This window comes from Cajanus cajan, chromosome 5 (genome assembly GCF_000230855.2).
Source record: "Cajanus cajan strain Asha chromosome 5, NIPB_CcT2T_4, whole genome shotgun sequence".
Taxonomy (NCBI): domain Eukaryota; kingdom Viridiplantae; phylum Streptophyta; class Magnoliopsida; order Fabales; family Fabaceae; genus Cajanus; species Cajanus cajan.
Window position 1 is genome coordinate 28,275,726 of NC_138521.1, and position 10,563 is coordinate 28,286,288.

General features: G+C 35.7%; 1 protein-coding gene across 1 annotated transcript; it reads left to right on the forward strand.

Moving 5' to 3' along the window:
• The first annotated feature begins 7,389 nt into the window (after nt 1-7,389).
• Nucleotides 7,390-8,561, forward strand: CSDP1 (cold shock domain protein 1). Its single transcript, XM_083075173.1, has one exon. The coding sequence runs from the start codon at nt 7,493-7,495 to the stop codon at nt 8,252-8,254; it is 762 nt and encodes a 253-aa protein (XP_082931299.1). The 5' UTR covers nt 7,390-7,492; the 3' UTR covers nt 8,255-8,561.
• Nucleotides 8,562-10,563: the final 2,002 nt, after the last annotated feature.

Here is a 10,563-nt window from a genome sequence, read left to right on the forward strand (position 1 = left end):
TAAGCCTTATACAAGAAACCTGCTCTTGATACCACTTGTTAGTCAAGTAGCCTCGTGTAACTTAAGAGGGGGGGTGAATTAAGTTATCTAATTTTTCTTCTCTTTATAAGTTTTTCTAACTTCTTTCTTATAAAATCAATATCATAAACAAATTGTATGTAATGATGCAAAAACTTCACAACAAAATTAAAAGTATAGGAAAAGAGAATTGCAAACTTGATTTTATACTGGTTCGGCCAACCTTGCCTACATCCAGTCCTCAAGTCTCCCACTTGAGATTTTTCACTATGCTTGTAACTTTTACAAGACTCAAATTCTCCAACACCTAGGAATTCCCTTTCTTCGTGTTGAGAATCACAGACTACCAAGGAGAACAACACTTTCTCCTTTACAGATCAATAGATGAGATGAATGAAGTAGAACAACTCTCTTTGAAGAGTGGATTTTACACTTTGTTGATCTAGTAGAACTCTTTAGATAATATTTGCAAATGATTTTTGGCCAAGTGATTGTAAAGATAATTTTTCACAATTGAGTTCGTAACCTTTTTCTGAAAAATTATTGGTATTTATAGATGATTGTTTCATAGGTCTTGACTTTTCATGAAGAGTTGTGACTTTCTAAAATTTTTCAGAAAATAGGCTCCGGTAATTGATTACAACAATTGGTAATTGATTACAACGGTTTAATTTCAAAAAGTTTGGAACGTTGTAAAATTTAAATTCAAATTTTGAAGTTTTTATCTTCTGGTAATCGATTACAGGGAATGGGTAATCGATTACCAGAGCACGTTTTAATAAGTGAATTTTGAACATATGAGTTTCATCCTCGGGTAATCGATTACATGTACTGGTAATCGATTACCAGACTGTTAAAACTTAAGATATAGAAAAACTTTTATTTTCAAAACCTTATTTAAAAAAATTATATTTGGGTTTTCTTTGAAATTCTTTATTTTAAATGGCCAAGAACCTTATGCAATATTTCTAAAGATTTCTTTTTACATATAAAGCTAGGTTGACAAGACTTATCGAAAATACATTGAGATATTTGTTTCTTGATCACCTTGCTTTAACTTGACTTCTTGTTTTCTACAATTGTTTTGGCATCATCAAAATCTTTTACATACGTTCTTCCACACTTATGAACAGAATAATGACGATGGTCAATGTAAGGCCCATGTGAAGAGTACCTAGGCCCACCAAGTCCATTGGGTTCTGAACTAGCCCAAATCTTCATGCCTAGCCCATTCCTCTTGGATCCTTCAATGTGTCACCTCTTGCCTTCTTAGGCATGATTCCACCACATTGTATAAATTATAGCCCCAAGTGTCTACTTTCTAACCCAACATACAAAAATTGATTTGGTTAATCACACAGAAGGATATTACAAAAATACTAAGATACATTCATAAGTAAAATCTCTCAATTACTCATTAATTCATATAATTAAGGGTGTTCATCAATCTATAGGAACATGAGTTTACAGAGCACATCCCAATAAATCCAATTATCATCTAGATCATCCATTTTACCAAGAGTTAATTTTGTTTGACCCTTTCTTAAAAATGATCCACTAGACTGGTCAACCCAACTCATCTTCTTTCTCTTCTGACCCACTTCTTTTTTCCTCCAAAATAATTAAATAAAATAAATATATAATATAAAATATTTTCTTCTATAATAATAATAATAATATATTTCTGCCCCAAAATATAATAATATAATTTTAATTTTAAAATATCTTATGAAATCAACTTTTTAGATTTTAAAATAAAATATATATTTTATCAACTCCCGAATTATCTCTTAAAACATGAAAATAATTATTTAAAAATACTTATTTCATACGATAAAATAATTATTTAAAATGTACAAAATAATATCCCTTATAATAATAAAATAATACTGACCAAATACTATATAATAATAATAGTATTTTGAAAAATGGGGTGTTACACTTATGATATAGATTTAATTAGGCATAACATACAAATCTATGTTTCTCGATAAATCTATGGTTCTTGATACTTTTGTTACAAATCTCAATCTCATTTTAATTTCTTCTTTATTCAGATTGCTAGGTTTCTTGCAACTTTTTGGACTGAAGATAATGCTATGTGCAAAGTGTTTGATGGAACCTTCAAGGGAGAAAGCTCCATGAATGCTTGCAAACTTCTCCTCGGTTCCTTGTAATTGATGCAAGGATTAGGATTCAAGAAGGAGAAGCAAGTGTAGCCGAGAGTGAGCTTCCAATTCCAATTAGAAGCAAAGGTAGGCTTAGCTCTACAAAGAGAGAAGCTCAAATAGAGAAGGAGAAAGGTGACTTTCGGTCGGAGAGAATTTGCAAAGAATAAATTCTCATATATTTCCAAAAGTGGCTAACAAGTCCGACCAAAGTGAATTTATAGGGTAGGAAGTGTAGTGAGCAAGCTAGGCTTAACCCAAGGTTAAGTTAAACCATACCATGGTTTAACTAACCTTAGGCGCCAAAATTTGAATGTTTAAATTCAAAATTTTGGTGCCAAGTCCGGTCACCACCATGTGCACCCCACATTTACATGTAATTTGGTATTCATTTAGGAGTCATTTCGGTCACACCATGTGCATGAGTGCACATGGCCGAAATGCCTACTAAATTGCATACTAATTACATGCAAATTGAAATGCACATGCTAACCTAGATTAACCCTAAATTCACATGGCAATGAAATGAAATTCCTAAATTAGGTGGCCAAAATACAAGGCCCAAAAATACAATACAAGCCCAAAGGCCCAAACCTATACTACAACCTAATCTACTTGGGCTTGAGTTAAAGCCCAACTAAAAAGTACTATGGGCTTCTCTTGAGCATTGACCCATTCTTCATGCATCCTCTTGGCCATAACCCTAGTAGTTGGGCCTTTGGCCCATGGGCCTCCATCAGCGTTTCTCTAATTGTGAGGTTAGTATCATTACATATTAAATTGGGCTTTGACCCATAAACCTTGACACCTTCATTTGCAGACGTCCTTGAGGCTTTAGAAATGGTCTTAGAATTGAAAAGAATGGTCAACACTCTAGTCTCTTCTTTCCAACAATCAATTCGTTAATAATGATGCTCTGATTGCAAATACTAGAAGTTGCTCAACAAACTTCATATTGAAGTCAACTCTGATGATGAATCTTCATTAGACTACTATTGCTTTGATCATATTTTTTTGCCTTGGTCCTGACTTTTGTTGGTGCCAAAAGGAAGAGTAAAAAAGTTATTTTAGTTTTTGAAATTAAAAATTTTATTGTTTTCAAAACTTCAACTTTATCACTCCATCTTAGGGGGAATTTATGATAAAATCATATTTTCACTCTAGAAATCTTTATATATACCTTGATATTTTCACTTTGGAAATGCTTTAGATCAAAAGATGATCTTGGATCCCTCATGGAATTAGTTTTAATGATAACAAACTTGTGATAGATGCTCGAGGATTTGCAATGGTCATCCTCATGAAACACTTATTTAAATAAGCTTGAAGATTCATAAATAAAGGAGAACAACTTTTTAAAAAAATTATATTCATTCTTTTTGTAAAAAACTTTGTATTTAATTTGGTTGAGATCTTGATAGTAAAACAAAACAACAAATGATTTCCTAACTTTAACTCTATGTTATTCCTTAAAGCCTGAAAAAACTTGATTATAAAGAATACTTGTTTGTTTAAACTTGAAGAAGTTTTGTTGTTAAAGAATATTTGATTATTGAAGCCTCAGCCCTCGAGAGACTTCCTTGTTCAAATAATACCTAGGTAGTTGCTTGAAGAGACAAGTCAAAAAATACTTAGGTTGAGTTAGAGTGACTTGTGAAAGAATACTTACATCTTTTACAAAGATAGTGAAACTTGATCAAGTTAATCAAAAACTAGATGTAGTTATGATGATCGAGACAAACTAATATAAACATACCTTGTGTTACTTTTGCTTGACTCTTTGTCTCCATTCATAAGACCTTTAATGCTACTTCAATGTTATAAAAATTGTTGAGTTTTTGATTGACGCTATTTAACTTCCGTTCTAGTATATCTCGTTTCTCCACATGATTATCATGTAAAGCCCTAATTTTGAGAGCGTCTTTTTCTTCACATTCATAAATCCAATTTAATTCACTATTGAATTAAAATTAATTTTGACTAAAATAATTTTTTTTTATTTTTATTTTTAAAATTTTACAATCTATATCAAAATACAATACAAGAAAATCTTTTAATTACAAAAAAAAAAATGTGAAATTTGTTAAGATTTTTTTTTGACTTCAATGGAATTAAATCTAAATAAAAATTGATTTAGTCTAACAAATTTTATTTATTTTTGTCACTCTAAAAATAGCATATTATACAAATTGTATTTTTAATCTATTTAGATTAAAGATAATTGTGAGACCCCTCTTCCCCCTCAACTTTTCCCTTCATTCTTTTCTTCTTCCCCATTCACTCTTCCTCTCTTTGCCTTGTTTTCCTTTCTCTGACCTTTGGAACCTTTAGGTGCTGAGCTAGAGTTGGGAGGTGCTAGTTGAGTGTTTGAAACCTTCTCTCTTCTTCTCCCTTGCTGTTCAAGCTTGTCCATTTTCTCCGATCAAGCTTGTCCATTTTCTTTGATCAAGCTTCCCCCTTCTCCATTTTCCTTCCCGAAGCTCGGATCTTCGAACTAAGGTAAGGGAAGTTAGTTTTATGCTGTGTTTTGGTTAAAGGTGGGTCTAGGGACTCATTTAAACGGTTGAGAACTGATGATTTTGGCTGAGAACTTCTAAAGTTAAGTTTTTGGGGTTTTCGGGATTTTGAGAAATTTTGAGGAAATTCTTGGATTGTGGTTACATGTGGAAAATGGGGTATTTTTCTTGATGTTTGATGAGAATGTGGCATTTTGGCTGGATTGCATGCTTGTTTTCTGTTAAGATTTGCAGGTTTTGAGCAATTTTTCGAACTTGGGGAAGTTACTGATGAGTTCGCGCTGGGCACTGTTCTTCGCGCCGGGTGCGCGACCACTAGGAGACTCTGTTTAGGCAAGCCCGCCGGGCGCAAGGCTGTGTGCGCTGGGCGAGCTTGCTAATGGGAGTCTCTGGTTGGCCCGCGTCGGGCATGACTCGAGTTGCCCTGGACGCGATATCAAGAGTAACATGTTTTGGGATACTTGGTGCCGCGCTAGGCGCACTTTTGGACTCGCTGGGCGCGGAGGCTCCTTGGGAGTCTCTGCCAAGAGCACGCCGGGCGCAATGCGAATTGCGCTGGGCGCGAGACCTGGGTAGGTCTCTGCCTTCCCCATGCTGGGCGCGGGTTAGGCCCCGCTGAGCGCACGAGACTCCTTGAGTCTCTGCCAAGCAGGCGTTGGGCGCAATTTGGAATTGCGCCAGGCGCGGGAGAGCCTTGGTGCTCTCAGGTTGAGTCTCGCTGGGCGCGAGTACTCCTGCGTTGGGCGCGCTGGTCCTGGTGCTCTCGGGTTAAGCCGCGCTGGGCGCGACCTCGAGTGCGCCGGGCGCGCAAGGAGATGATGACCTATATGATGATGACTATTGAATTGTGTCGAGTTTGTAAATCAATGATGTTATATGCTGAACCATGTTGTATTTGATGAATATGCTATGATGACTAGGAGATAAATATGTTAGCTGTATTAGAGGTGTATTGTTGAGCTGAAAATCATTGGATTAATAAGTGAAATTTTATAGTATAGCGGAATTATAGACTGTGGGGCTGAATTGTGGAAAATAATAATTGTGTTGAATTGTTGTGTTGTGTGGTGCTGTGTTGTGTGGTGCTGTGCTGTGTTGTGCTGTGCTGGGTTGTGCTGAGTTGTGGGATATTATAGCCGCTAAGTCGGTGCTGTTGTTAGCCACATATGTGGTGCTGTTGTTAGCCACATATGTGGTGCTGGTTCTAACCGCTAAGGTGGTGCTGTTGTTGCTGCTAAGCAGTGCTGATATTGCCGCATTGCGGTGCTGATATTGTCGAGTGGTATAAGCTGTACAAGTGTGCTGATAATTGTATCTGTTGTTTATTTATATTGATATATTTGTATGTTGAATTTTAATTACACTAGCTTACCCTTTTGTTGTCTCCATGGTGTTGGACTGCAATGATCATACAATGTATGGGAGCAGAGTAGGGATAGGTGGGTGTCTGGTGGTGAGTCTCCGGTGGACCCGTGGAGCTGATTTCTGTTGTGATATCTTTTGCTATGTAGTTACTTGTGACAGTAACATTTGATTGTAATATCTTTTCTACACTTTAACTCTGTTCAGACTGGATCATGTATATGTATATTCTAAACTCTATATGTATACATTTGTTCTCTTCTGTGCGGTGCCGTGTGTAATGATCAGCCGGGTCGTTACAATAATAAATAAATATCAACATTTATTTCAATTTTTTTTTTGAATTAACTTAAACAAAATAAATCTATATTTCTTAATTCAAATTTGATAAATATTTGAATGAAGATATATCTAAATAAAATGAAATAAATTATCATAAAATAAATCTAACAAAATTTCTTAATTTGAATTTAAATTAGATAGATATTCGAATAACTTTATCAATTAATTCAAATGAGAATATGCAATTCTATTATTAATTTATTTACAGCGTAATTGCATTATTAATTAGAATATTTGAATTATGATTAGTTACTATAGTGAAATATTTTATACAAAATAATCATCTTAATTATTACAATTATACTTTATTTAAGAATTAAAAATAAAATAAAATAATTTAACATATTTTGGAAACAAAAAATTGATATGACATTGTCACGTGCCATCACATCTGCCTATGTGACAAATTCTTATTTTATAATAATAACAATAATAAATATATATACATAACATTATATCATGATTATAATTATTTGTTATAAATTATATATTTTAAAATATATTTATGATTTTAATTACAATATAATTTACAAATTTACAATATTTATTTATTATAAATCCATTGTTTGTTAAAAAATATAGGAAAAAAAAGATTAATGAATGATAGACATAAATATATACAAATCTTAACAAATTCATTATTTTCAAAATATTCCTTTAATTGAAAATCTATTTCCAATGTTTTTATTATTCATAATATATGTAGTTTCAAAAAAGGATAATACAGAGAAAAAACCTTATTTTAATTGAAATTAATAAAATTAATTAATGTTAAATAAATTTCTTAACGAGCTCACAGAGTCACAGGTTAGTAGATTTTACTGCGAGTAATAATTACGTGCGGAAGGAGTAGCAGGCAGCAGTTGTTATAATTATAATTAATAATCAATAATTAACAATTAATATTAATTAATTACTAATAATTAAAAATAGGTAGGGTTGGATTAGATTAGAACCAGTTCCGCTCGACTATATATATAGAGAGAGATAGAAAGAGAGAGTCTGGGCAGTACTGTGTTGTGGGCATTCCAGCGGAGAGGCTCTGTGGTTTCTAGGGTTTGTTCTGAAATCGAAACGATTGGATCCATGGCGGAAGAGAGATTCACGGGCGTGGTGCAGTGGTTCAACAATATCAAGGGCTTTGGTTTCATCAAGCCCGACGACGGCGGCGAGGATCTCTTCGTCCACCAGTCCTCCATCAGATCCGACGGCTACCGCACGCTCCTCGAGGGCGATCGCGTCGAGTTCTGCATCGCCACCGGCGACAACGACAAGACTAAGGCCGTCGACGTCACTGGCCTCCACGGCGCCCCGCTCCAGCCACGCGCCGCCGCCGGCAACCGTGGCCCTGCCGGCTACGGCTTTGGCGCCCGCCGCAACGGCTCCGGCGCTGCCTGCTACCAGTGCGGCGATTTCGGTCACCTCGCTAGGGACTGCAACCGTGGCGCTGCCGCCGCCGGAGGCGGCGGCAGCGGCGGTGGCTGCTTTAGTTGCGGCGGGTTTGGTCACCTCGCGAGGGATTGCGTGCGCGGAGGGAACGCTGGCGGCGGCGGTGGAGGTGGTGGAGGGAGCGGATCTTGCTTCAGGTGTGGCGGATTTGGACACATGGCGAGGGATTGCGCCACCGCGAAGGGAGGCAGCGGCGGCGGAGCGGGCGGTGGTGGGGGTTGTTTTCGGTGCGGGGAGGTTGGGCATTTGGCTAGGGATTGCGGCGTTGAAGGAGGGAGGTTCGGTGGTGGTGGCGGTGGTGGTAACGGTGGTCGTGGTGGTGGCGGTGGAAATAGCACGTGCTTTAATTGTGGGAAGCCTGGGCATTTTGCGAGAGAATGCGTTGAAGCTTCTGGGTGATTGAAATGAAGGGTTGTTGGAGAGAGGAGGGGTTACGTTTTGCGAAGGGAGAAAAAGGTGGAATAGTACATATTCTCTTTTTTTGCACCTTTTAACAGTTATATTAACTTGTTATTAGTCTCTTCTCTTATTATTATTCTTCTAATTTCGGGGAAGGTTATACATATGGCAAAGATTGTGGGTTTGGTTTTTGAGTATGGTACTGCTTCGCAGGCGATTTTGCCTTCTCTTGTGGTTCCTTTTTGTTAGTTGTTACTGCCTGTTAGAACTTGTTTCTGGTTAATAGTCTGCCTTTTTTGTTGCCGAACTCTTGAGATTTTATATCTTCATTTATTTATTTGTCTTAAAGGTTCATAATTATATATTATCATAAATTTAGACCCAAGTTCTCGATAGATTGTGGAATGTGGAGTGTTTTCCCTTTTCAAAGATGCATAGTTTTGTGTTGTGTGGCTTGGATTTGATCATTGATTCTCGTGGATTTTAATTTGGATTTATAATTGCAACAATGGAACAATGATTGATTGAAAAAGAAGATTAATTGATTGTCCATGGATTTGGATCGCAACATTAATGGTTGTATTTTATTTATCCCTCTGGAAAATCCCAATTTGAGGAATCTTGCAAACACGAGTAGTCTAGCAGAGAGTGTCAACAGATTACTACATTATCCTCAAGTTTACTTGTATCATTAGAAATAGCATATTCTCCACATTGCCACAATTTTTAAAATTGCTTACCATTTTGCTTATCTGTATTTAATAGAAGGAAATGGGATAATTGTTGATTGCTTGGGCATACCAACCCTCCCCTGAAGCTTTATGAACATGTTTGTTCACATACAACCTAGATTTCCGATGGAAACACACATCCTTGTTTTTTCTAATCGTTGCTTCTTTTGTGCCTAAGCTACAATTGGTTTGGCTAGTGATCAAGTTATTCCTATCTGCGCAAACTCTAGGGTCGATGTTTTGTCGATGTTTTGTGCCCTTGGAATCTAAGATGTAAATTGCAAAAATGTTTTGTGCTCTACCTATACTTAAGATGCAAATAGCGAAACATGGATATAATTGATATTTTGTTTCACAATCTAATGGTCACTGCTTGGGATTCAGAGATTTGTTTTTCAATCTTGACTGATTGGATTGATGTTTGTTTCAACAATCTGAACCGAACCCAGTTGAGCAAATTCAATTGAATTGGATTGAGTTGTTAATAAGAAAAGTTGCAGTGAAGGGTCTTACTCTTGGCGCTACAATTGTTGCAGCAGCATTTCAATGATGTTTACACCTTGCCAAAATTCTTACTTGAATGAATAGCTTTCTTTCCCTCTACGATGTGTCGCACCTTTCTTGAGTTGATTGCTTTCGTGTTTCCAAATCGTACATTGCTCGTTGATGTAGTTGCTTGCGGTTGACTGTTACTATAGGAGACATTATTATTAAAGTTGCAGGCATCACTTGCAGATGGTGTCGTTTACAACTCATTGTCATGGGGTTGGAGTTGAGAAATTTGGGGTACCCGTAGAAATTTGGGTTGAGTAATGAAAAAAACACTTTGATCCAGTGAAATGATGGAAGAATGCGAGTTGTGCGCTGTTCCTGGAGGCAAGAGGTTCAGGTCGTCTTCTGATTGTATCGTAAATTAAATTTTGTCGTTTTCTTTTTAATTCTTTATATTGTTAAATCTAACCGAGCACTAATACGTAATCACCGACACAGATTGTGGCTCAACATCAAATATTTGTTAAATATTAATAGGTTAAATGTTTGAGAATAACCTAAACCTCTGTTGGTGAGGTCTATAAATAAAGAGTAACCTGTATAGGTTATAATCATTTATGTGTACCTCGCAAAAAATATATTAAGAGAAAGACACATGTAACAAGCTTCAGTTATTATTCTTGATAAATTTTTTATTACCTAATTTTGTATATTGTTTAATTATATTTAGTGGCGATCATTGGATAAGATAAAGTAATAATGACTATTTATTTATACCCAAAAGTTAAACTTCACAGTTATTTTGTCTTCAAAGTTAGAATCATTTGAATTAAACTAGATTTTGATATAGTCTGATATTCTATATGAATTGATGCGCAGTTCAATCTTGTACCTTTTTAAACTTCTTTTGGAAGTTGGTAATCATCTCCTTATTTTTCCCCTTATTCCTTTTTAGTTAGTTTCCCTTATTCGTTTTTAGCAAGTATATTTTACATGTTAAATGTTTATTTTTTATATAATAAATTATATATGAAAATAAATACTATGTTTTAACATGTAAATTATATTTATAATTTGTATAAATAA

What these genes read in the sequence shown, in the direction of transcription:
- CSDP1 (XM_083075173.1), top strand. Translation starts at nt 7,493, where the DNA reads ATGGCGGAAGAGAGATTCACGGGCGTGGTGCAGTGGTTCAACAATATC.